The sequence below is a fragment of the Pinus tabuliformis genome, chromosome 3_2 (assembly GCF_031772625.1).
Source record: "Pinus tabuliformis cultivar Carrire ecotype Pingquan chromosome 3_2, CPIR1, whole genome shotgun sequence".
NCBI classification, from domain to species: domain Eukaryota; kingdom Viridiplantae; phylum Streptophyta; class Pinopsida; order Pinales; family Pinaceae; genus Pinus; species Pinus tabuliformis.
Window position 1 is genome coordinate 1,231,975,755 of NC_142302.1, and position 27,444 is coordinate 1,232,003,198.

Consider the following 27,444-nt stretch of genomic DNA (forward strand, 5'->3'; position numbering starts at 1 on the left):
TCCCCACGCAACCCAAATCGTTTTGTCTTTTTTAAGGGTATGTGCCATCCATCGTTACACAATCGAGGTGTTAAGAGGGGATTCAGCAAAAATGTCCATCGCAGCCTTCACAGGTGCGGCTTCCACATCCATCGCAGCCTTCACAGGTGCGGCTTCCACATCCATCGCAGCCGACCAGCCCCACAGTAAAACGCAGATTCCAAGTATAAACATCAAGCATGACCGATGCCATCAACCCAACATCTGTGCTGCCCCTCCTCTTCTTCACCTCCACTCACAACTCATCAAACCCAAATCTGTCACGGAACCTCTTAATGAAGGTGTCCGACCAAGGTTATGCGGAAACTTGGCGACGACAAATACGGCGACCCATTGCAGAACCAGCGGTAGCGATCACGACATCGACACCGAAAGCTTTGGCGACATGATTTACGGTAACTGGAGCGTCGGCCAACATCGACTTCAAAGAGAATGGTCGCCTTTTGATGTCGAAAGTTACTGTGAGGTGACTATCGACGGCCTCGTGGCGCCGTTTATCAGAAAGCAACTTTGCCAGATGCTGGAGGTACATCAGTCTTTCACATTTTAATTATTAGCGTGACTACCTAGGTCCGCTTTTGTTACTACTTTACTGCGAAATTCGCTCACCATAACAATGTCCCTATAGAGATGTTTCATAGTTCCGGAACGGTTTTTAAATATTAGACATATTTAGTTATTGAATCCATACATAAAACCCTCACCGTCAGATCATCCCACATCCTCCATTTTCAGCTCCATGTTAATTATTTTCAAACTCGGGATAGGTCTTTCTTTTATATACTGATTTAATACTAGTTTAGAGATGGAATCTATTTTTTTTTAATATAATTTTTTTTATAAATAAATATTATTTAAATATTTTGTATAATTTTTTTATTTAAGTTAATATAACAGAATTTCAACTTTGATAACTAATAAACAAAATTACACATCATACCAAAAAACAACCCTAAAATTAAAAACGCCCCATATAACTTGAATTAAAAACCCACAAAACTTATCGCCATTTTTCTCAAACCCTGAAATGGTAAACACCCTTGAACAGTATAGGTTTCTCTTATCCTACAGTGCCGAACACTTTACAAGAATGTTTTCCTCTCTTTCTTCATCAGAGTCTGTTAGTGCTAGGAACTGGAAATCTATTAAAAGGAAAAATTATAAATGATTTATCAGTTAAAGTTTGGGCGGTAATTTTAGTGGAATTTAGTGATAAAAAAATTATTAAATTTTTATCTTAAATTAGTTATATAAAAATAAGATTCAATGTCATATTAAAAAATATTATGACACACATTTGTACAATTCCAACCATTAAATTCTAGAATTTTAACATGTGATAATAATATTTAAAGTCCAAAAAATTCTAAATGTTTTATCATTTAAATTCAAAAAGAGTGAAGGGATTTCTTCTTGAATGGTTCATGAGGCACAATACTTGCTAAGGTTTTGCAAATGGGGTAGCAAGCTAAGTGGGCTTGATTGTGGGGAAAACTCCACTGTTAAGCACGCTTGAGCTAGAGGAGATCTGGGATGGGTGACCTCCTGGTTACCGGGTGCAAGCCCCGGAAGTGATGATTGATGCTATGTGATTCATTTCAATTCCACTTGTTCACCCCTGTGAGCATCACCCGATGCAATGAGTGGTAAGTGAACTATTCAAAAATCATGAGAAATTAGTACCTGGGAAGCCCTGGTTACCGGGTGCAAGCCCCGGAAGTGATGATTGATGCTATGTGATTCATTTCAATTCCACTTCTTCACCCCTGTGAGCATCACACTACCTTGGAAATGGTCATACGTGAATGACTTAATTAACGCAGTTGAATCCCAAAATGATATCTAATATAAAAAAATTATTAATTTTATATATAGAAACATATTAAACCCGATGCAATGAGTGCTAAGTGAACTATTCAAAAATCATGAGAAATTAGTCAGTTACGACTACCTTGGAAATGGTCATACGTGAATGACTTACTTAACGCAGTTGAATCCCAAAATGATATCTAATATAAAAAAATTATTAATTTTATATCTAGAAACATATTAAAAAAGATATCGCTGAATAGAATCTGAATTTTCCATTGGTAAATTTACATTTTCGACTATAAAATATAACATTCAACATTCGATGTCTTAAAAAACAACAAACTTCTAACACACGCCTGTAGAATTCCAAAGATTAAAATCTCGAATTTTTACATTAGATGATAATATTTTAAACTCATATTATAGAAGGCGATTCCTATTTCTAATCGCCATCTCTCTCCACAGCACTTTGAACAAATAGATGGAGCGTGGAAAGAGAGGGCGAGCGCTATTTCCCTCCCTTGTCAACCGCAATAAGGTTGGAAATAGCATCAACCGCAATAAGGTTGGAAATAGCATTAGCTTGTTGGAAATAGCATTAGCATGCAGAAAAATGGAAATCTTAAACTTGTTTAAACTACGCTGCATTAAAACTTGTTGTCACACAATTCCCCAAGAACAGTCAATCTGGATTGATCTATGCCACTGATAGTGCTTTTATCTGGTGCACTGTACTCTATTTTGTGTGTATTGACTAGCACAGGAGGTTATTACGTAAATTGAATCAATTAGAATTCCTGAGATAGACTACTGTGAGATTACATGGTAATTTCTCCAGAACCGACATTGCATTTGAGTCGCGTCTGCTTCAAGATGCAGCGAAAGCCCTAGCGACGGCGAAGGAAAAAACCAGATTCAATGCTCCCGAGAGTGCAGAGAAGAAGAGCAGTTGGCGCCGATTCGTAATGAACACTCTGCGTACCGCGGGATACAATGCAGCCATCTGCAATTCGCGGTGGGAGCAAACTACGGGATATCCTGCAGGTCAGTCAGTATACTCTCTTAAAACCCAGTTGGAAGGCAGTCGATTTTCTTTTTGGGTTTCATAGTGTTGCTATCACTATGACTGGCATGGTTTCATAGATTTATTTGCTGGCGTTCTTACGCTTTTTTTTTTTCAAATCGGCGAGATATGGTTTGCGTGTACAGGCGATTACGAGTTCATTGATGTGGTTATGGAGGAATCCAAATCGGAAAACGATCGTTTCTTGGTGGACATAGGTTTCAAGGAGCAATTCGAGATAGCCAGACCTGCAGTCGAATACAATGCCCTGCTGAAGCAGCTTCCCGTATTGTTCGTGGGCAGAGAAGACAAGTTAATTGAGATCATCAAAATAATGTGCGACGCGGCCAGAAGGTCGCTCAAGGAAAGAGGAATGTACATGCCACCGTGGAGGAAATATGGTTACATGCAAGCCAAATGGGTGGGTTGTTATAAGAGGACTACCAACTTAGTCCCAAGGGCCACGCCCCAGGATTCTTCTCTTCAATTCCCATTTTCAGGCATCACGCTTAAGGGTATGCAGTGTGATGCCAGGGTCGACCACCAAAGGGAGAAAGCCAAAAATGCGGCTGACAGAAATCTAGAGGCAAAATCAAAATCTACAGATCAGGGCAATAACCAGCTCGAACAGCGAGACAGATATGAAAATAAGATTTCAGGGCTGGCCAGGGCCTTGGCAGAAGCTGCTCTGACTCCTTCGTCTCCTTGAATCGGAACAAGCCATCCCGGAATCCGAGGTGAGGTCAATTTTTTAACCGCGCCCAGATGCTGGAATATTCCAAAAATCTGCAATCTCCAATTCACCTATCGGGACCTGACAGTCAGATCGTTTTATAGGTATAAAATAAGAGATTCATAATCATTTTAGGATATAGTTTTCTCCTGCAGATTGTTTCCCGTGCGGGAAACACGAAGGTATACTGGCATTAACCAACAGCGTGGTATAACTGTGCGGAGCACAACTCTCTTACGTTTTATCTTTTGGCCTTAAACTTTGCTTTTTAGGTTTTTGTTCGAATTACAAAATTGAGTTTTGTGGTATGTATAATTTTTTGAACTTAAATTTTGCATTTTAAGTTTTCGTTCGAATTACAAAAATGAGTATTGTGGTATGTATATTTTTTACCTTAAATTTTGCATTTTAGGTTTTCATTCGAATTACACAATTGAGTTTTGTGGTGGGTTTTAATTTGACTGTCAGTGGGTAAGTTTATTTCGATTCGTATAATTAAGATATAATTTTTCTATTTTCTTTTTTTTTTTCTAGACTTGACATTCTTTCTTTATGTGCACTGGTTTACTAAAATGAAAGCAAATGAGCTTTTCCCTCTTTGATTTCGATCGGTCTCTCGATCTTGAACGCCCTTATCAACCTCCATCAATTCTCCTACCATGATCGGCTAGAGCTAGAGCTTCTCCCCCGATTTTCCGCAATTGACTTGTGTCCCAGCTCGTCACGCCTTAAACTGTTGCTGAAATCATCAAACTTCAGGTTCTGAAGGTGTTGAAGTACTGATAGCTACAATTAAATTTTTCCAATTGTCTAACATAGAACACATTAACAAAATAGCTCTAATTTCATCATCTGGTATTATTTTAATAGAGGCAAGCTAACTAGTAATAATATTAAATTCGTTCAAGTACTCAGGAACTGAAGCACCCTCCTTCATAAATTTAAAAGCTTCTTCATCATGAACACTTTGTTCTCGTGTTCTTCTCATATATATCATGGAGCTTATTCCATAATCCTTTTGTCGTCTTTTCTCCCGAAACAATGAAATACACATTATTTGCTAGATATTGGCGGATTGTAACAATCACCTTTATATCTAGTTTATTCCATTCTTCGTTTGTCATCGATGAGGGTTTCTTTACAATACCCTCAATCAGAAAATATTGATCCTTTAAAATTAGTATATTCTCCATCTGTGATTTCCATAGGGAAAAATTAACCCTACTCAACTTTTTCATGCTAGTTAATATTGTTGTCTCCATTCTCAATAAAATTCACACCCTAAAAACCAAAAAACTCCACTCACAAAATAAGACTTTACTCATTACACCATTTTAAAATTAAAAATCCATGTGCTTTAAAGAAATTTATCATATAACAAAGGAGCACCTCTTCTTCTTAATTAATTAATTAGAATACATGACTTCAAACCCCTTCTCAAATTTAAGAGATAAAACCATTATATAATCGTTTCCAACTTAATCAATTTATTTGAATGGACCTCATTCTCAAATTTAAGAGAGAAAGCCTTTATATAATCATTGACAACATTAAACTTATTTAAATCAATGACTACTTTCATAAAGTCATTATAAAAATTTCCTTTAATCGATGTCAACTCAACTTATTTAAATGGATATCTTCATAAATATTTGTCAGTGGAAGACATACTAACAGACACGATGCCATACAATTTCACTGGTCATCCCCTCATCCCTGCAAAGGTCTCCACGAGATAGCGAAACTTTTCTAGAGAAGAGCTCGTTGGTGCATCGTTGAGCCTCGACGCCTTGCAATCAAGACAGTGGCATGCACAGGGTGTCCAAAGAGGCCGCAGGGACTAGAAGTGATAGGGGTGTGGAAAAAAGTTGTTGAATACAACGGGCCAGAGAGAGTCATCGCTATGCTATGAACCGTTTATGAGAGCATGAGAAATGAACCAGAACTTGCCGTCTATGAGAGGAATCGACATTTTCCAAGATCAACCAAAACTCACCGTATATGAGAGGTATCGACGTGTCCAAGACATAAACCAAAACTGGCAGTCGGTGAGAAATCAACCTTGGTGAGGAACTGGCTCTGATACCAGTTGATGGTAATCAGAAAACACAAAAGAGAATAAAATTGATCTCAGACAGAAATAAAATAAACAACAATGGAGAACAAAATCACAGACTTCTATTACATTGCAGGCCCTGCCTTGCATTGCTCAACTTGAGGCAAGACTACATACTTATTGATGATCCAAGGCTCTATGAACATGTTTTCTGCATGTGAAAAAAGGTGGTGTCTAGAAGTCGGTGGGCAGTGGAGTTGTTGGCGGAAGATGACGTGGGCGATGGATGGCAAGAGAGTCAACGTCGGGCGTATTGGATTCATTGGGTTTCGCATTTAACATTATTTCCCTCTGAGATCGCCATCGAGCCTGTTGAAATATAATTTCAACTGCAGCTTTATTTTTATTTGCGATGCGATCCATCGCATATCGCAAATCGCAAACTCACCTTGTCACCCTCCGTTTTGTTCACTTGATTTCCCTGATTGCGATGGTGCGATGCGATCTGATCGCATATCGCAGATCGCACTAATGTGTGTGTGCTCCACTTTAGTGTTCCGCTAAAAGAGATTTTGCGATGCGATATAAATGAAGTCAATGGTTAAAGTACAAGCCAGCAGCAAATAAATTTGATGTGAAGTAAAAGTCTCTTTACTGTCAGTAAATGTCAGTAAAACAGTAAATGCAATTTACTGTGGGTTGGTAAGTTTTGATGAAATTTTTAATTTTGTTTCAGCGGGAGTATGGGCACAAGTAAAGGCTGGTAAAAACATTTAATTTTTTATACGGAAGCATGGGAAGTGAAAACGTGAAGTAAGTTCTTTTGTTTTGTTTTGTTAACATATATATGTAATGTTCTTGTATTCATTTTATGTGGTATTGTAATGCACAGAAGTGCGAAGAAAATAGAACGCAGCAACGCGAGTGATGTTCAAAAAAATACGCAGCAGCGTAGTATAGTAATGTGAGAGGAATGCACAGCAGTGCAGAAATGTTTTCTGTTTGTGCAAATTTGTAACAATTTGTATGTTTTGCTTTTGGAACTGCATTTGAAGCAGTCTCTTGGTGAATCCCTCTGAGTGTAAGAGGATGAATTTTGCATCAGTTTATTTTGAATACAAATCCTTTATATGTGTGTTCAATACTCCGTTCTCAGTAATTTGTTTTAAAGCTTCTCTGTGCTAAGATCCTGTATGTGCAAAACAGAGCATTGGTCTGCTCTGTTCAGTTTGGTTGTTTGTTTTTGGGATTTTGACACAAAAATCCCCAACAGTGGTATCAGAGCTAATCCAGGCTCTTTGAAGGGTTCAAAGAAGCTGAAGGAAAGACTTTTGCTGCAGCAGCTTCTCCAGGAAAGTGAAGACTCAGGCAAAAGAATCCAAGGTATTTCTCAAAGTTTTTTTTTTGTGTGTTGCTGTTGAAGACAGTCTGTTATTTTAAAATACACAGTGAAGTATTTTGAAGCATAGTCAAGTAGTGCAAGAATGGCTGGCACCAGCACCAGCAATAGCATGGGTATGCAGCTCCCATTATTTGATGGCAAAAACTATGACTATTGGGCAATAACAATGAAAGCCTTGTTTGCTTCCCAAGACTTATGGGAAATAGTTGAAGATGGTTTTGAACAACCAGCAGATGAGAATGAGTTTAATGCACTAACTCAGGGAGAGAAAGATCTGTTAAAGAGCCACAAGAAGAAGGACTCAAAAGCTCTCTTCTTCTTGTATCAAGCAGTGCATGGAAGCGTTTTTCCAAGGTTAGCAGCAGCTAAGACATCCAAAGATGCATGGCAAACTCTTAAAACAGCCTATCAAGGAATGGAGAAAGTGAAGACAGCAAAACTACAGTTGCTGAGGAAAGATTTTGAGAACCTGTGCATGAAGGAGTCAGACAATATTGACTCATTCTTCACTCAAGTAATTGGCCTGGTCACACAAATAAGATCTCATGGAGAGATACTTGAAGAAAGGAGGATTGTGGAGAAACTATTGAGGTGCCTACCCTCAAGGTTCCATGTGATTATCACCACCATAGAAGAGACAAAGGATCTCTCAAACTTTTCAGTTGATGAACTTCATGCATCACTGATAACACATGAGCAAAGGTTGAGTAGAAATGAAAACTCATCTCTAGAGCAAGCCTTCAAGACCCAGATGTCCTTTGGAAGAGGAAGAGGTCAAGGCAGAGGAAACAAGAGAGGAAGAGGCAGAAGCCAGAACAGAGGCGGAAGGAACAGTCCAGCAAATGCTCAAGGAAGAGGCAGCAATCCAAATCAGAACCAAGGTCAAGGCAGCAGCCAACAAGGAGGACAACATCATGCTCAAGGACAAAGGTATGAAAAACCCAATGTCCAATGTTATTATTGTAAAAAATATGGGCATTATGCCAGTGAATGTAGAAAGAAGCAGCATGATGTGAGTAATAGCTCTAGTGCAAATATTACTAGAGAAAATGTCAGCCAAGATAATGTTTTGTTAGCTTGCAATATGGCTGAAACAAATAGTGAAGATATATGGTTTCTAGACTCCGGTTGCAGCAACCATATGACAGGAAACATAGCTTTGTTTTCTGCTTTAGATCAAAGTGTGAAGTCACAAGTCACACTTGGGACTGATAGCAAAATTTCTGTTATGGGTAAAGGAGAAGTTAAAATATTTACAAAGCAAGGAGAAAGGAAAACCATAACAGATGTCTATTATGTTCCTGGAATGAGATGTAACCTCTTGAGTATTGGACAGCTTGTTCAAAAGGGTTACAATGTTTTCTTTGAGAATGATGTATGCACCATCATGGATATTCCACCCAGCAAGCGATGCATTGCTGAAGTGAGGATGACGAGGAACATAATGTTCCCTCTCAGAATAAGGGCAGATTTGAAAAACAAAGATGCAATGGCAGCAGTTACCCAAGAGGCTCTCCAAAGTGTGCCAAAGGATGAAAATTGGTTGTGGCACTTGAGATTTGGACATCTCAACTTTGGAGGTCTTAACTTGTTGAGCAGAAAAGGAATGGTAAGAGGATTACCATTGATAGAGAAACCGGACAGCCTTTGTGAAGGCTGCATATTAGGAAAACAACACAGAGAAAGTTTTCCAAGCGGGAAAAGCATAAGGGCAAAGGCACCCTTAGAAATTATCCACTCAGATTTATGTGGACCCATGCAAAATCAATCTTTAGCAGGCAGCCAATATTTTCTAACATTCATTGATGATTTTACAAGAAAGACTTGGGTTTATTTCTTGAAGAACAAATCGGAAGTGTTTGAAAAATTCCGAAATTTCAAAGCACTTGTGGAAAATCAAAGTGGGCTGCGTATTAAAGTTTTGAGAACTGACAGAGGAGGTGAGTATATCTCCAAAGAATTTTTATGTTTTTGCAGAGAAAATGGAATTCACAAGCAGTTTACAGCAAGGTACACCCCACAGCAAAATGGAGTTGCTGAAAGGAAGAACAGAACCATTATGGATATGGCGAGGAGCATGTTGAAGGCAAAGCATTTGCCAAATGATTATTGGGCTGAAGCCGTAAACTGTGCTGTATATATCTTGAATAGGTGTCCTACAAAAGCTGTAATGAACAAAGTGCCTGAAGAAGCATGGAGTGGGAGAAAGCAAGGTGTCACCCACTTGAGAGTTTTTGGATGTGTGGCCTATGCACACATACCAGATCAGCTAAGGAGGAAGTTGGACAGCAAAGGGGAGAAATGCATCTTCATTGGATACAGTGAGGAATCCAAAGCTTACAGGTTGTATATCCCATCCACCAAGAAATTCTTTGTGAGCAGAGATGTTCAGTTTATTGAGGAGGAAGCTTGGGATGGAAGCATAGAGAAAACAGTTAATGTTAAAAACTGTTTGTCTCATGATGAAGATGATGAAGAAATGGTAGAAATACATCCCCAAACAGCAGCGCCAACACAAGGACAGCAAGGAACACCCTTGAGGAGAAATGAGAGTGCTTCTCCAAGCACACCACAAGGAGGAAATTCAAGTGCATCCTCAAGCACTTGCACACCGAATGAACAAGGTAAGAAATTCAGAAATTTGAGTGACATTTATAATGAAGGAATGAATTCCTTATTTGCCTTGTATTGTCATGTTGATGATCCTATTCATTTCGAAGATGCAATTAAAGATAAGAAATGGATAGAAGCTATGGATGAGGAGATGAATGCCATAGAGAGAAACAAGACATGGGATTTGGTTGAGCTACCAAAAGGTAAAGAAGTCATTGGAGTCAAATGGGTCTATAAGACCAAGTGCAATGCTGAAGGAAAAATTGAAAGGCACAAGGCAAGACTTGTTGTCAAAGGGTACAAGCAGCAGTATGGGAGAGATTATGAGGAGACTTTCGCCCCGGTTGCAAGAATGGAAACCGTGAGAGCAGTGCTGTCCATAGCAGCACAAAACAAATGGAAAGTTTACCAAATGGATGTGAAATCGGCATTCCTAAATGGAGTGTTAAAGGAGGAGGTTTACATTGAACAACCTCTAGGCTATGAGAAGAAAGGCCAAGAACACAAAGTATGCAGATTGAAGAAAGCTCTTTATGGGTTGAAGCAAGCGCCAAGAGCGTGGTACAGTAGAATAGATTCCTATCTACTGGAAAATGAATTTGACAAATGTGAGGGAGAACCCACCGTCTACATCAAAGAAAAGGATGGCAAGATTTTAATTATTGTCTTGTATGTTGATGATGTTATTTTTACAGGTAATGATGACTACCTCATTGAAAACTTCAAATCAGTCATGAAAGAGGAATTTGAGATGACTGACATGGGTTTGCTGAGATACTTCTTAGGAATAGAAGTAGATCAAAATGAAAATGGGATTTTTATCTCTCAAGCAAGATATGTAAATGAGGTGTTGGAAAGATTCCACATGCAAGAGTGTAAGGCAACAATCACTCCCACGGTAATGGGATTAAAACTCAGCAAAGAGGACAACAACAAGGATTTTGATCCTAGCTTGTACAAGAGCATAGTTGGCAGCCTTATGTATTTGACTGCAACTAGGCCTGACATAATGTTTGCTGTTAGTTTGATTTCCAGATTCATGGAGAGGCCAAAAGAGGCACATTGGCAGGCAGCAAAAAGAATTCTGAGGTATGTCAAAGGTACAAAGAGATTTGGCATTTTGTATACCTTTTCAGAAAATTCAGATTTAGTTGGCTACACCGATAGCGATTGGGCTGGAAGTGTGGATGATCGGAAAAGCACTTCCGGTTATGTCTTTCACATGGGTTCAGGAGCCATTTCATGGGCTTCCAAGAAACAGCCAATTGTGGCGTTGTCTACAGCAGAAGCAGAGTACGTGGCAGCTACAGCAGCAGCGTGTCAAGCGGTTTGGATGAGGAGACTGTTAAGAAGTCTATGCCAAGAGCAGGCTACAGCAACAGTTATTTTCTGTGATAATAGCTCAGCTATTGCGTTGTCCAAGAATTCTGTGTTTCACAAGCGAACGAAACACATTGATACAAGGTTTCATTACATCAGAGAATTGGTGAACAATGGAGAAATCAATTTACATCATTGCAGCACTCAAGAACAGGTTGCGGATATTCTGACCAAGCCACTGGATCAGAAGAACTTTGAATCTTTAAGGAAGCGTCTGGGTATGACTGAAAACCCAGCAGTTGAAATTAAAGAGGAGTGTTGAAATATAATTTCAACTGCAGCTTTATTTTTATTTGCGATGTGATCCATCGCATATCGCAAATCGCAAACTCACCTTGTCACCCTCCGTTTTGTTCACTTGATTTCCCCGATTGCGATGGTGCGATGCGATCTGATCGCATATCGCAGATCGCACTAATGTGTGTGTGCTCCACTTTAGTGTTCCGCTAAAAGAGATTTTGCGATGCGATATAAATGAAGTCAATGGTTAAAGTACAAGCCAGCAGCAAATAAATTTGACGTGAAGTAAAAGTCTCTTTACTGTCAGTAAATGTCAGTAAAACAGTAAATGCAATTTACTGTGGGTTGGTAAGTTTTGATGAAATTTTTAATTTTGTTTCAGCGGGAGTATGGGCACAAGTAAAGGCTGGTAAAAACATTTAATTTTTTTTTACGGAAGCTGGGAAGTGAAAACGTGAAGTAAGTTCTTTTGTTTTGTTTTGTTAACATATATATGTAATGTTCTTGTATTCGTTTTATGTGGTATTGTAATGCACAGAAGTGCGAAGAAAATAGAACGCAGCAGCGCGAGTGATGTTCAAAAAAATACGCAGCAGCGTAGTATAGCAATGTGAGAGGAATGCACAGCAGTGCAGAAATGTTTTCTGTTTGTGCAAATTTGTAACAGTTTGTATGTTTTGCTTTTGGAACTGCATTTGAAGCAATCTCTTGGTGAATCCCTCTGAGTGTAAGAGGATGAATTTTGTATCAGTTTATTTTGAATACAAATCCTTTATATGTGTGTTCAATACTCTGTTCTCAGTAATTTGTTTTAAAGCTTCTCTGTGCTAAGATCCTGTATGTGCAAAACAGAGCATTGGTCTGCTCTGTTCAGTTTGGTTGTTTGTTTTTGGGATTTTGACACAAAAATCCCCAACAGAGCCTTTGCTCTTACATGTGGGATTTGTCGACGGGGTATGTTTCGATTCACCTTTTCAACAAATTTACACAAAATCAGTGGTCGTGTGTCAATCACTAATTAATATATGCAATCTGGATCCAAGGATATATGTATGAATTCGTGAGTTTTCTTTTCTTATTGAAGCTAGGATGTTGTTACGCTCATGTCTGGAGATAATTCATGCTTCAGATAGATGGAAGCTGAAAGAAATATGCCCCGTATCTAGGTCATGGGCCATCACTTTCAGATAGGGTTGATGATCTTCGGGTTTCATATTTTGATCGTGGGGAAGAATTTTATAATTTTTTGAATACCCTAAATGGGAAATCAATTCTCACGGGGGCTACTTCAATGAAGCTAGATTCATATCTACAAAAGAAAGTATAGGAAAAGTTAGAGTTATTAGAAAATTTTCAGAACCTAATTTATGAGGGTAAATTATTGTAAGATATCATCAAATTGAAAGAGTACGATATTGAACATAATTCTACAATCATTATAAATTTTAAATTGCAGGGTGGAGCCATAGGAATGAGCTTTCCACTTGGAATAACTTCAACTAGTAAAGCTATGGTTTCTTATAAGGATGCAGTGAGAGGGAAAGTTAACACACAAAACAAACAACCCCCCGTCACCCACCCCCAACCTAAATTTGACAATCCTAGGACCTTACCTAGTTGAGAAGACGGAGAAAGCACCAGATATGTTAGTAAAACTCCCAGAAGTGAGTGGGATTTTCATGGTTCTTCAAGATAGAGCTTTTATCTGTTGATTTAATGGCTTCTAGCCCAAGTTTGAAGATATACATCAATGGATCTACCTCAAACGGATCAAAGATTGTGATATCTACCTGTGTGCGAGGGGATTTTTTATGGTGCAATTTGACAATCGGAAAGACCTGGAATGTGTTATAAATGAAGGACCATGGTTTGGGGAAGGTGAATCTCTTCGTTACCCCATGGTTTCCAATTTTTTATGCCACAATAATGGTGGTTACAAAGATGTCGATAAAGGTAAGTTTACACAACCTCCTGCTTCCTTTTTGGCACCATCAAGTTTTAGAAGGCATTGGAAATTCATTGGGGAGATTTCTAAATATGGATCTAGAAAGAATGGACAAAGGTATCTTTACATTTGCCTGCATCTGGGTGGAGATATATCGAAGAAAAGGCCTACCAGATCGAATCCATTTAACTCATCAAGATTTCAAGTGGACACAATGGCTAGACTTTGAAAACACTGCATTCAAGTGCCGAACCTACCATCAGAAAAGGCACCTATAGAACACATACCCTCAAGCGAAAAAAAGGACAAAGAAGAGATCACAAAAGCCAAAGTGTTGGAAATTTCCAGATTCTTTTTCTTCTAACGATGAAGATGAAAAAATGGATTAGAGTCAACAACAACCAAAGACACAAAATCACTAAGGATCCCAAATGGAGGAGGGAGAAGAGAAGCATAAGGCCACTGGCTTAGCAATGCTTCAAACTCCTAGTAATCAACATGAGGAAAGGAGCAATGGTATAGAAATAATGAAGATCATAGTAGCAGAGCAACGTAAGGTGGTCATACCAATTCAAAAGGAAGTAGGGGGCATAAAGTGAACACATATATCTAAGAGTTTGGACTCAAACAAAGAATCTCCCTCGAAGGTAGAAGGAAACCAATTGGAAATAGTATCAGTCACTCTCAATCAAGGAGTTTGGTGAAAGTTGAAAAAAAAGAAAAGAAAAAATGAGAAACTAACTGAATATTATCATATTTAGCCCTCATAATTTCATGTAACTATAATATTTTTGTTTTTTATCTTTGTATGAATATGCCAAAATAGTCATTTGATGGAATGCATATTCATATCATTCCAGGTATGTTATTAATATTGTGCAACTAAAAAAAGTAATATATATATATATATAGAGTTGTTAAAAAATCTTCACTCTATAGAAGTTTCAAGTAGAAAAAAACAAGTGAAACAATTTTAGTTTTTCTCTTTGGTTATAAGTTTAGCTTTTGGTTTATTCCTTCCCTTTTCTATTTTAATTTATTGCTCTTATATTTTGACTTGGCCCTTTCGTTTGTTTTTCTTTTTAATTCCTTTCACCGATAAAATAATAAAAAATAATATTTTCATGTAACAAATGGGTAAATATTTATAGTTAAAATATAACAAATACAAAATCAACATGTCAATGATAAATCAATTGCTATATTCCTTTCCTTCTAGTAAATAAATATGAATGTTACAACAACAACAAAAAACTAAATTAATCTTAATTCATTTTAAACTGAAAATTATTAAATAGTTAGAGGAATCATTTTTATGTGTAAATATTTTAAAACATTATATGAAATCAAATGATTAAAACATTTACTTGTTAAAAAAATGGTTTCACAATACTTTGAGACATTTAATTTTATAATGAGTCTAAACAAATTATAAAAAATTTCAATATTCATTGATTTATGTAAAGCAAAACTAGTAGTTGGTCAATTCCCAAAATGGTTTGGATGAAAGGTGTGAAAACTTTGTAAATCTAAGATGGTTGAAAATGAAAAGCACTTTTAGTTAGACTTAGATTAGATTTCAAACTCAAAATATTTATCATACAACCAACCTTCATAACCTGAATCACCAAAAAAATTATGGTGATTTTGGATTCTTAATGTTTTTAGACAAACACAATTCTAAATAATTCCAAATACTCTCTTTGTTAAGGTCTAATAGTCCAATTTTTTGTCCTAATCAAGATGATGATGATGATCATCTAATCTATTTAAAATTTATTGGTTAAATTTATGTAGAATTAAACACATTTTATTGGATGAATTAAGACATTTTATTTGTTAACCTAAGTTTACTAGGTTTACCATGTTGACCTAGGTTTACTAGGTTGATCTATGTTTGATAGGTTTGTTAGGTCAACCGTGGGAGATTTACTAGGTTTACTAGGTTGAAATTGGTTTACTAGGTTTACCAAAATTGATTAGGTGTACTAGGTTGACCTAGGTTCATTAAGGTGACCTACATTTAATAGGTTTACTAGATTTACTATGTTGACCTAGGTTTACTAGTCTAACTTAGGTTTACTAGCTTGACCATGGTTTTCTAGGTTGACCTAAGTTACTAGGATTACCCACTCCACCTAAGTTGACATAGGTTTACTAGGTTTACCTTGCTTTACTAGATGTACTAGACTACCTAGGTTCACTAGGTTGACCTATGTTTTCTATGTTGACTTAGGTTTATTAGGTTTAGTAGGTACACCTAGGTTTACTAGGTGGACCCATGTTTACTAGGTTTATTAAGTTTGCTAGGTTGACCTAGTTTGAGTAGGATTACTATATTGACTCAATTTTACTAGGTTTATATGATTAATCAATGTTTAGGAGGTTTACTAGATTTACTAGGTTGACTTGGGTTTACTATATTGATCTATGTTTACTAGGTTTATTAGGTCAATAGTCAACCATGGCCAAATCGACTATCAACTATAGTCAACTAGGTTTACTAGATTAACATAAGTTTACTAGGTTGACCTAAGTTTATTAGGTTTACTATGTCATGGTCACCATGGTTCAATGTGGTAGCCTTTCATTGACCTTATGAACCATGGACAACCATGGTGAACCATGAACAACTGTAATGAACCATAGACAATCATAGTTCAATATAGTTCAATGTGAACAACCGTGGTCATTCATAGTCAACTATATATTGACCATAATAAACTCTCCTTAACTATAATCTAGTTATATTTAGCCATGACCGACTAATCCTCTCCACAGTAAAACCCTCACATTAATAAAATGGTTGAAATATGTAATATGAAAAATAATACTATAGAGATATTTCAATACTTTATTAATATCATTGTGCTTATAAATTTCTCAAAAAAAATATTGAAATGTGAAAAGGGACAGCGAAAGTTCTCGTAAATACTTACCAAAGCATGAAACTTAAAATGTAGAAGGTGGGAAAGCATGAAACTTAAAATGTAGGTGGTGGGAAAGACATCATCCCAAAATTCACACGTATTACGTGGCTAAAGTATCATCGTTAATGCATGTTCATAGTTCTAAAATGGATAACCTGGAATAATCATTCTAAGGAGATTTTACCGTTTAGCATTTATATTTTAGCTTGCCTTGATCAACACGCGACGATTTTTACCATGCCCCGCTTAACGTTTATAGTTTATTAATTTTAGCTTGCTTTATCCCCACGCAAAGATTTTTACCCTGCCTCTCTTAACGTTTATAGTTTATTAATTTTAGCTTGCTTTATCCCCACGCAACCCAAATCGTTGTCTTTTTCAAGGGAATGTGCCCCTGTGACAGTCCGAAATGTCATCCCTCGTTACACAATCGAGGTGTTAAGAGGGGATTCAACTCAGGTGCGGCTTCCACATCCATCGCAGTGGAAAACACAGATTCCGAGTAGACTGATGCCATCAACCCAACATCTGTGCTACCCCTCCTCTTCTTCACCTCCGCTCGCAACTCATCAAAGATGACCGATGCCATCAACCCAACATCTGTGCTGCCCCTCCTCTTCTTTGTTGGGTATTTTTAATGGAGAAATACCAAAACCAAATAAAATTATTCACCACAGAGACAATGCTCTGTTTACTCTGTCCAGGATCTTTTGTCAAGAACCTCTTAAAATCAAAATGACTCAGAAGACACCATTACACAGTCACAAAGCATTTCTATTAATTAAAACAAAAAAAAAACTGATACATATTTCATCCTCTGTGCAAAGAGGGAATTACAAAAAAAAAACTCTGCTACTCTCACAGATCTTCCACTGCTGTGGAAATTACATACACAGCTCTCTGTTCTTAAAAAAACTAATACAAAGCATTACATTCCAAAATCTATATAGCACTGCTGTGCATTTACAAAAAAAATCCCACTACTGTGCGCAGCCACTCCACTCTAAACTTAAAAGAAAAACTACGGCACGTAGCCATGTTTTTTTTCAACATATAACAACGTATGCAAAAAATATATAAAAAAAAATATAAATCGTATGGCATGTGGGACAATGCCCATAACCAAAATTAACTATATTCCCATATCGTATTAAAGGCATGGGACGTATGCCCATTACCATAATAAAAGCTGCCACCAAATTTTACGTAAATGCATTAAAACTACAATGTTTCCTTCACGGTGGTCAACGAAACAAAACTTCACTCCACGTAAAAAAAATTGATTTGACATGGGCCCGTGCACCTTCCGGAGATCAACGGCGGAGATTTCGTGCCCAAACCACTTGACTGATCCAACGAGGTTCGCACACCAACCTCGGGCAAAACAAACGAACTTTACTGTCCGGGGAAAATGGTTTTGGGGGGTTCGTACAAGAGACGCGTGGCGGCAAGTGAAGGTGTTCGGAGGGCTCCAAGGAAAAACAGCCTTTGTCAAAAGGCGGTGCGATATCCCTTCAGCCGGTTTGTGGTTTTGCTGAAAACCACCGTGCGCTGTAAAATTACAAATTTAACACTCCCCTTTAATTTTAACAGCTGCGCGTTCAGTCATTCCCAAACACTTTCTCAAAAATTCGAAACTCTTCTGAACCAGTGGCTTTGTCAAGATGTCTGCAACCTGTTCTTGAGTCCTGCAATGTTCTAGGACAATTTCTCCATTGTTCACCAATTCTCTGATGTAGTGAAACCTTGTGTCAATGTGTTTCGTTCTCTTATGAAACACTGAATTCTTTGACAAAGCAATAGCTGAGCTATTGTCACAAAAGACCACTGTCGCTTTTGCCTGCTCTTGGCCTAAGCTTTTCAACATCCTTCTCATCCATACTGCCTGACATGCTGCTGCTGTCGCTGCCACATACTCTGCCTCTGCTGTAGATAATGCTACAATGGACTGCTTCTTAGAAGCCCATGAAATGGCTCCTGAACCCATGTTAAAAACATAACCGGAAGTGCTCTTCCGATCATCTACACTTCCAGCCCAATCGCTATCTGTGTACCCAACCAAATCTGAATGTTCTGAGGTATGATATAAAATTCCAAACATTTTAGTGCCTTTGACATACCTCAAAATTCTCTTTGCTGCCTGCCAATGTGCCTCCTTTGGCCTCTCCATGAACCTGGAAATCAAACTAACAGCATACATAATATCAGGCCTAGTTGCTGTTAAATACATAAGGCTGCCCACAATGCTTTTATACAAGCTAGGATCAAAATCCTTGCTGCTGTCCTCTCTGCTGAGCTTTAATCCCATTACTGTGGGAGTGATGGCTGCCTTGCATTCTTCCATCTTAAATCTGCTCAAAATTTGATTTACATATCTTGCTTGAGATATAAAAATTCCTTTTTCATTTTGATCTACTTCTATGCCTAAGAAGTATCTCAAGAAACCCATATCAGTCATTTCAAATTCATCCTTCATGACTGATTTAAAATTCTTAATGAGCTGATCATCATTACCTGTGAAAATCACATCATCAACATACAAGACAACTATTAAAATCTTACCATCCTTTTCCTTGATGTAGACTGTGGGTTCTCCTTCACACTTGTCGAATTCATTATCCAATAGATATGAATCTATCCTGCTGTACCATGCTCTTGGCGCTTGCTTCAGCCCATAAAGAGCTTTCTTCAATTTGCACACTTTGTGCTCTTCTCCTTTCTTCTCATATCCGAGAGGCTGTTCCACATAGACCTCTTCCATTAACACTCCATTTAGGAATGCTGATTTCACATCCATTTGGTAGACTTTCCATTTGTTTTGAGCTGCTATGGACAGCACTGCTCTCACGGTTTCCATTCTTGCAACCGGGGCGAAAGTCTCCTCATAATCTCTCCCATACTGCTGCTTGTATCCTTTGACAACCAGCCTTGCTTTATGCCTTTCAATCTTGCCTTCAGCATTGCTCTTGGTCTTGTAGACCCATTTCACACCAATGACTTCTTTGCCTTTTGGTAATTCAACCAAATCCCATGTTTTGTTTCTTTCTATGGCATTCATTTCCTCATCCATAGCTTCTATCCATTTTCTATCTTTAATAGCTTCTTCAAAATGGATAGGATCATCAACATGACAAAACAAGGCAAATAAGGAATTCATTCCTTCTTCATAAATTTCACTTAGATTTCTAAACTTCTTACCTCTTTCACTTGGTGTGCAAGTGCTTGAAGATGCACTTGAGTTTCCTCCTTGTGGTGTGCTTGGAGAAGCACTCTCATTGATCCTCAATGGTGTACCTTGCTGTTCTTGTGTTGGTGCTGCTGTTTGGGATTCATTTCAGCCACCTCCTCTTCATCTTCATCATGAGGCAAACAGCCTTTAATGTTCACTGTTTTCTCTATGCTTCCATCCCAAGCTTCCTCTTCAATGAATTGAACATCCCTGCTGACAAAGAACTTCTTGGTAGATGGAATGTACAGCCTGTAGGCTTTGGATTCATCACTGTATCCAATGAAGATGCATTTCTCCCCTTTGCTGTCCAACTTCCTCCTTAGTTTATCTGGAATGTGTGCATAGGCCACACACCCAAAAACTCTCATGTGGGTGACTCCTTGCTTTCTCCCACTCCATGCCTCTTCTGGCACTTTGTTCATGACTGCCTTTGTAGGACACCTGTTCAAAATATAAACTGCACAATGTACAGCTTCAGCCCAATACTCATTTGGCAAATGCTTTGCCTTCAACATGCTCCTTGCCATCTCCATGATGGTTCTGTTTTTCCTTTCAGCAACTCCATTTTGCTGTGGGGTGTACCGAGTTGTGAACTGTTTATGTATTCCATTTTCTCTACAAAACTTTAGGAATTCATTGGAGATATACTCACCTCCTCTATCAGTTCTCAATACTTTTATGTGCAGCCCGCTTTGGTTCTCCACAAGTGCTTTGAAGTTTTGGAATTTCTCAAAGACTTCACTTTTGTTCTTGAGGAAATATATCCAAGTCTTTCTTGTAAAATCATCAATGAATGTCAAGAAATATAGGCTGCCAGCTAAAGATGGAGCTTGCATTGGTCCACACAAATCTGAGTGGATAATCTCTAAGGGTGCCTTTGCCCTTATGCTTTTCCCTGATGGAAAACTTTCTCTATGTTGTTTGCCCAATATACAACCTTCACAAAGGCTGTCCGGCTTCTCTATCAATGGTAATCCCTTTACCATTCCTTTTCTGCTCAATAAGTTTAGACCTCCAAAATTTAGATGCCCGAATCTCAAGTGCCATAACCAGTTCTCATCCTTTGGCACGCTTTGGAAGGCCTCTTGGGTGACTGCTGCCATTTCCCTTTTGTTTTTCAAGTCTGCCCGGATCCGGAGAGGGAACATCCTGTTCCTTGTCATCTTCACTTCAGCAATGCATCTTTTGCTGGGTGGTATGTCCATGATGGTGCACACATCATTTACAAAGTAAACATTGTAACCCTTTTGGATAAGCTGTCCAACACTCAATAGGTTACATCTCATTCCGGGGACATAGTATACATCTGCTATGGTTTTCCTTTCTCCTTGCTTTGTAAATATTTTTACCTCCCCTTTTCCCATAACAGAGACTTTACTATCAGTTCCTAGTGTGACCTCTGATTTCAAATTCTGATTTAAGGCTGAAAAGAGGGCTATATTCCCTGTCATATGGTTGCTGCAACCTGAGTCTAAAAACCAAATATCTTCACTATGTGTTTCAGCCATGTTACAAGCTAACAGGACATTTTCTTGACTGTTGTTTTCTCTTGTAACATTTGCATTTTGTCTGCTGTTCATATCATGTTGTTTCTTTCTACAATCACTAGCATAATGTCCATACTTTTTGCAATAATAGCACTGAACATTAGATTTATCATACCTTTGTCCTTGAGCCTGATACTGATCTCTTTGTTGGCTGCTGCCTTGACCTTGGTTCTGATTTGGATTGCTGCCTCTTCCTTGTGCATTTGCTAGGCTGTTCCTTCCACCTCTGTTCTGGCTTCTGCCTCTTCCTCTTCGGTTTCCTCTTCCTTGACCTCTTCCTCTTCCAAAGGACATCTGGGTCTTGAAGGCTTGCTCAAGGGATGAGTTTTCATTCCTACTCAACCTCTGCTCATGAGTTATCAGTGATGCATGTAGCTCATCAACTGAATATCTTGAGAGATCCTTTGTCTCTTCAATGGTGGTGACTATGGCATCAAACCTTGAGGGTAAAACCCTCAATATTTTCTCCACTATTCTCCTATCTTCAATGGTTTCTCCATGAGTTCTCATTTGTGTGATTACCCCAATCACATGAGTGAAGAATGAGTCAATGTTATCTGACTCCTTCATGTTCAAGTTTTCAAAATCCTTTCTCAGCATTTGCAATTTTGCTGTCTTCACTCTCTCCATGCCTTGATAGGCAGTTTTTAGGGTTTGCCATGCATTGTGTGATGTTGTAGCTGCTGCTACCCTTGGGAATATACTCTGGTCCACTGCTTGATACAACAAAACAATGGCCTTTGCATCCTTCTTCCTATTGAGCTTCAGCTGATCCTTCTCTCCCTGAGTTAGTGCATTGAACTCATTTTCATCTGCTGGTTCCTCAAACCCATATTCTACTAGTTCCCATATATCTTGAGCGATGAACAAAGCTCTCATGGTTATAGACCAGTAGTCATAGTTCTTCCCATTAAAGTGTGGGAGCTGGGTGTTGAACATACCCATGCTTGTGCTTGCCATTCCTTGCATCTTGAACTATGGTTTTAAATCCTTGACTGTGATTTTTTTTAAAAACTGACTGTCTTCAGCAATAACAAGAGAAATGCTTTTGGGGAATACCTGATTCCTTCGCTGTCTGAGTCTTCTAACTGCCTGAGAGGTTTTGCTGCAGCAACAACCTTCTCCCTTCAGCTTCTTTGTCTCCTACAAAGAGCCTGAGCCTTGCTCTGATACCACTGTTGGGTATTTTTAATGGAGAAATACCAAAACCAAATAAAATTATTCACCACAGAGACAATGCTCTGTTTACTCTGTCCAGGATCTTTTGTCAAGAACCTCTTAAAATCAAAATGACTCAGAAGACACCATTACACAGTCACAAAGCATTTCTATTAATTAAAACAAAAAAAAAACTGATACATATTTCATCCTCTGTGCAAAGAGGGAATTACAAAAAAAAAACTCTGCTACTCTCACAGATCTTCCACTGCTGTGGAAATTACATACACAGCTCTCTGTTCTTAAAAAAACTAATACAAAGCATTACATTCCAAAATCTATATAGCACTGCTGTGCATTTACAAAAAAAATCCCACTACTGTGCGCAGCCACTCCACTCTAAACTTAAAAGAAAAACTACGGCACGTAGCCATGTTTTTTTTCAACATATAACAACGTATGCAAAAAATATATAAAAAAAAATATAAATCGTATGGCATGTGGGACAATGCCCATAACCAAAATTAACTATATTCCCATATCGTATTAAAGGCATGGGACGTATGCCCATTACCATAATAAAAGCTGCCACCAAATTTTACGTAAATGCATTAAAACTACAATGTTTCCTTCACGGTGGTCAACGAAACAAAACTTCACTCCACGTAAAAAAAATTGATTTGACATGGGCCCGTGCACCTTCCGGAGATCAACGGCGGAGATTTCGTGCCCAAACCACTTGACTGATCCAACGAGGTTCGCACACCAACCTCGGGCAAAACAAACGAACTTTACTGTCCGGGGAAAATGGTTTTGGGGGGTTCGTACAAGAGACGCGTGGCGGCAAGTGAAGGTGTTCGGAGGGCTCCAAGGAAAAACAGCCTTTGTCAAAAGGCGGTGCGATATCCCTTCAGCCGGTTTGTGGTTTTGCTGAAAACCACCATGCGCTGTAAAATTACAAATTTAACATTCTTCACCTCCGCTCGCAACTCATCAAACCCAAATCTGTCACGGAACCTCTTAACAAAGGTGTCCGAGCAAGGTTATGCGGAAACTTGGACACGACAAATACGGCGACCCATTGCAGAACCAGCGGTAGCGACCACGACATCGACACCGAAAGCTTTGGCGACATGATTTACGGTTACTGGAGCGTCGGCCAACATCAACTTCAAAGAGAATGGTCGCCTTTTGATGTCGAAAGTAACTGTTAGGCCTCGTGGCGCCGTTTTGTCCGAAAGCAGCTTTGCCAGATGCTGGAGGTATATCAGTCTTTCACTCTCTTTCTTCTCTTCATCAGAGTCTGTTAGTGCTAGGACCTGAAAATCTGGAAAAATTATAAATTATAAATGCTTTATCATTTAAAGTTTGGGTGGTAATTTTGGTGGAATTTAGCTATAAAAAACTATTAAATTTGTATCTTGATTTTTTTTAATATTGATTAACAGAATCGGAATAGCGTTTGGACAATAATTCTCCATGGTTAAATTTATATTTCCATTATAAAAATAAGATTCAATGCCATTTAAATAATAATAAAAAACCTTCTGACACACTTTTGTACAATACCAACGATTAAAATCTCGAATTTTAACATTTGATAATAATATTTTATGCCCAAAAAATTCTAAATGTTTTATCATTTAAATTCTGTTCGGTAATATCAATGGAATTTAGTTAAATTTTTTTACTAATATTGTATCGAAATATAAATATAAATATAAATATAAATATAAATATAAATATATATATATATATATAAAAATCCATCGTTAAATTTACATTTTACAGTATAAAAAATAAGATTTAATATCTTTAAAAAAAATTTATTTCAAGATTTAATGTCTTTACAATTCCAAAAATTAAAATTAGGAATTTTAATATTTGATAATTATACTCAAAGGTATTTTACAATTCTAATATAAAGAAGATGTGTAAGTGAGAGACATTGTATAGCTCAATATGATTTAGATGTGCAAGTATATCAAGTTTGCAATAAAATAATAATAAAAATAAAAAAATTAATTTCTATCTTAAACAAAAATGAAAATAATTATATTTATAAAAAATTATTAATAAAAAAATCATGTTTCAAAATATTTTAATATTTTTTTTAACTAAATATTTTTTAAATGAATATTAAAAAAAACATATTTTATAGATATATTAAAATATTTAAAGACATAAATTTTTTCCGGTCAAAATTATAATATTTAAAAATATTAATTTGATATAGTTTTGGTCTAAGAGGTTATATGTTCAAAACTAGAGGGGCTAGAACATGTATGCTTTTGTAGAATTATCAGTGAAATCAGTGGGTGGAGGTGTGTCCCTTGTCATAGAAACAAGGGGTGTCATACACCAATTTGTTGTGTGGTTTGGTGGTGACCTTGAAAATAGATAATAATAATAATAATAATAAATTTTGTTATGATACCATGTAAAAAAAAATCATTAAATCTAATATTAGTATTAAAAGATTAATAATAATGTTACATCTAAGACTTTTGTGATCCATAATTTAGAAAATAGTCTTTCGGATTAATCACATTGTAAGGATTGGGTCGACGTTTCGAACCAACTAATGTGGTTCATCCTCAGGACAAGTAAAATTAAAAATTAGCCATTATGTAATAATTAATTATTTATTATCGAAATTGTCAAAATATATTAAAAATAATAATCTAAGAAAAATAATATTATAAGCTAGGGTTGACCTAGTAAATGTGAAATAAGAAAAAAACTAGCCGTTACCATGATAAAGTAAATAATAATACTAATAATATTAGTAAATTTATATAACAATAATGGTAAGGGTTAACCTATTAGGAGGAAACTAGCAGTATATAATAATAATCTTAGGTTGAAAAAAGTTAAATCTAATAATAATGTATTATAATATTTTTATTATCCATTTTTAAGGTCACGATCAAGTCAGACACCAAATTAGTGTATGAGAACCCCCTTTTTTGTGGGACAAAGGACCCACCTACAAAAGCATACATATTCTTACCCTCTGGTTTTGAACCTTTGACCTCTTAGCAGGTAACACATGCTCTTAACCATTAGGCCCATTAAAAATTAATATTAATATTATTATTATTGCTTGATTTTAGATTTTTGTAATTCATAGTGATATTAATATTATTATTATTACTTGATTTTAAATTTTTGTAATTTATACTGATTTTCATAATATCTTTGGAATTTATCACATCATAAATTGCTAGTCAAACTATCTAATGTGATTAAATTTAATAACTTTAATTAATAATTTATGAAAATATTTCAATCTATTTGATTACTCTAGGTCCTAGTCAAATCAATATAGAGGGGTAATAATGGAAATAGTCAAATCAATATAGAGGGGTAATAATGGAAATCTTAACTTGCTTAAACTACTCTGCATTAACATGTTTAAACCTCTACGCATAAAATTCCCGAACACCAGTCAATCTGGATTGATCTATGCCACTGATATTGCTTTTATCCGGTGCACTGTACTCTATTTTGTGTGTATTGACCAGCACAGGAGGTTATTACGTAATTTGAATCAATTAGAATTCCTGAGATAGACTACTGTGAGATTACAGGGTAATTTCTCCAGAACCGACAGTGCATTTGAGTCGCGTCTGCTTCAAGATGCAGCGAAAGCCCTAGCGACGGCGAAGGAAAAAACCAGATTCAGATTCAATGCTCCCGAGAGTGCAGAGAAGAAGAGCAGTTGGCGCCGATTCGTAATGAACACTCTGCGTACCGCGGGATACAGTGCAGCCATCTGCAATTCGCGGTGGGAGCAAACTACGGGATATCCTGCAGGTCAGTCAGTCTACTCTCTTAAAACCCAGTTGGCGTTAAAAGGCAGTACTCGATTTTCTTTTTCGGTTTCATAGTGTTGCTATCACTATGACTGGCATGGTTTCATAGATTTATTTGCTGGCATTCTTACGCTCTTTTTTTTCAAATGGGCGAGATATGGTTTGCGTGTACAGGCGATTACGAGTTCATTGATGTGGTTATGGAGGAATCCAGATCGGAAAACGATCGTTTCTTGGTGGACATAGATTTCAAGGAGCAATTCGAGATAGCCAGACCTACCGTCGAATACAATGCCCTGCTGCAGCAGCTTCCCGTATTGTTCGTGGGCAGAGAAGAAAAGTTAATTGAGATAATCAAAATAATGTGCGACGCGGCCCGAAGATCGCTCAAGGAAAGAGGAATGTACATGCCACCGTGGAGGAAATATGGTTACATGCAAGCCAAATGGGTGGGTTGTTATAAGAGGACTACCAACTTAGTCCCAAGGGCCACGCCCCAGGATTCTTCTCTTCAATTCCCATTTTCAGGCATCACGCTTAAGGGTATGCAGTGTGATGCCAGGGTCGACCACCAAAGGGAGAAAGCCAAAAATGCGGCTGACAGAAATCTAGAGGCAAAATCAAAATCTACAGATCAGGGCAATAACCAGCTCGAACAGCGAGACAGATATGAAAATAAGATTTCAGGGCTGGCCATGGCCTTGGCAGAAGCTGGTCTGACTCTTTCGTCTCCTTCAATCGGAACCTGACAGTCGGATCGTTTTATATAACATAAGAGAATCATAATCATTTTAGGATACTGTTTTCTCTTATAGATTGTTTCCATGCGGGCAACACGAAGGTGTACTGGCATTAACCAACAGCGTCGTATAACTCTGCAGAGCACAACTCTCTTACGTTTTACCTTTTGGCCTTAAATTTTGCCTTTAAGGTCTTCGTTCGAATTACAAAATTGAGTTTTGTGTTATGTATAATTTTTTGACCTTAAATTTTGCATTTTAGGTTTTAGTTGGAATTACAAAATTGAGTATTGTGGTATGTATATTTTTTTTACCTTAAATTTTGCATTTTAGGTTTTCATTCGAATTACACAATTGAGTTTTGTAGTATGTTTAATTTGAGTGTCAGTTAAAATATGTCTTAGTCAACTATTTTATATAACGTGATCATATATCTTCACCTTAAGACTCGAGTATGTTTTAAGGTAAGCTTATTTGGATTTGTATAATTAAGATATAATTTCGATGTACGCTTACCTATTAAATTTTTAATGATGTATTTTTTTTATTTTTATTTTTTATAATTAATATTATTTTTTAGGTTTATAATATGTCTTTTTCTTAGTAAATAGTGTTTTAATCAGGGATTTGAACTTTGGATCTCTTAGTTTTCTAAAACTTACATCATAATATAATCCAGTAATATTATAAATATACATGTTTTATATTATTTCATAAAAGATAAAATATATTTAATCTT

General features: G+C 37.2%; 2 protein-coding genes across 2 annotated transcripts; both read left to right on the forward strand.

Moving 5' to 3' along the window:
• Nucleotides 1-53: 53 nt before the first annotated feature.
• On the forward strand, nt 54-27,007 carry LOC149185194 (uncharacterized). The gene is made up of 4 exons (XM_089417786.1): nt 54-113; nt 147-565; nt 25,741-25,966; nt 26,140-27,007. The coding sequence occupies exons 1-4, from the start codon at nt 92-94 to the stop codon at nt 26,712-26,714; spliced, it is 1,242 nt and encodes a 413-aa protein (XP_089273912.1). The 5' UTR covers nt 54-91; the 3' UTR covers nt 26,715-27,007.
• On the forward strand, nt 2,496-3,955 carry LOC149185195 (uncharacterized). Its single transcript, XM_089417787.1, has 2 exons — nt 2,496-2,895; nt 3,061-3,955. The coding sequence occupies exons 1-2, from the start codon at nt 2,817-2,819 to the stop codon at nt 3,621-3,623; spliced, it is 642 nt and encodes a 213-aa protein (XP_089273913.1). The 5' UTR covers nt 2,496-2,816; the 3' UTR covers nt 3,624-3,955.
• Nucleotides 27,008-27,444: the final 437 nt, after the last annotated feature.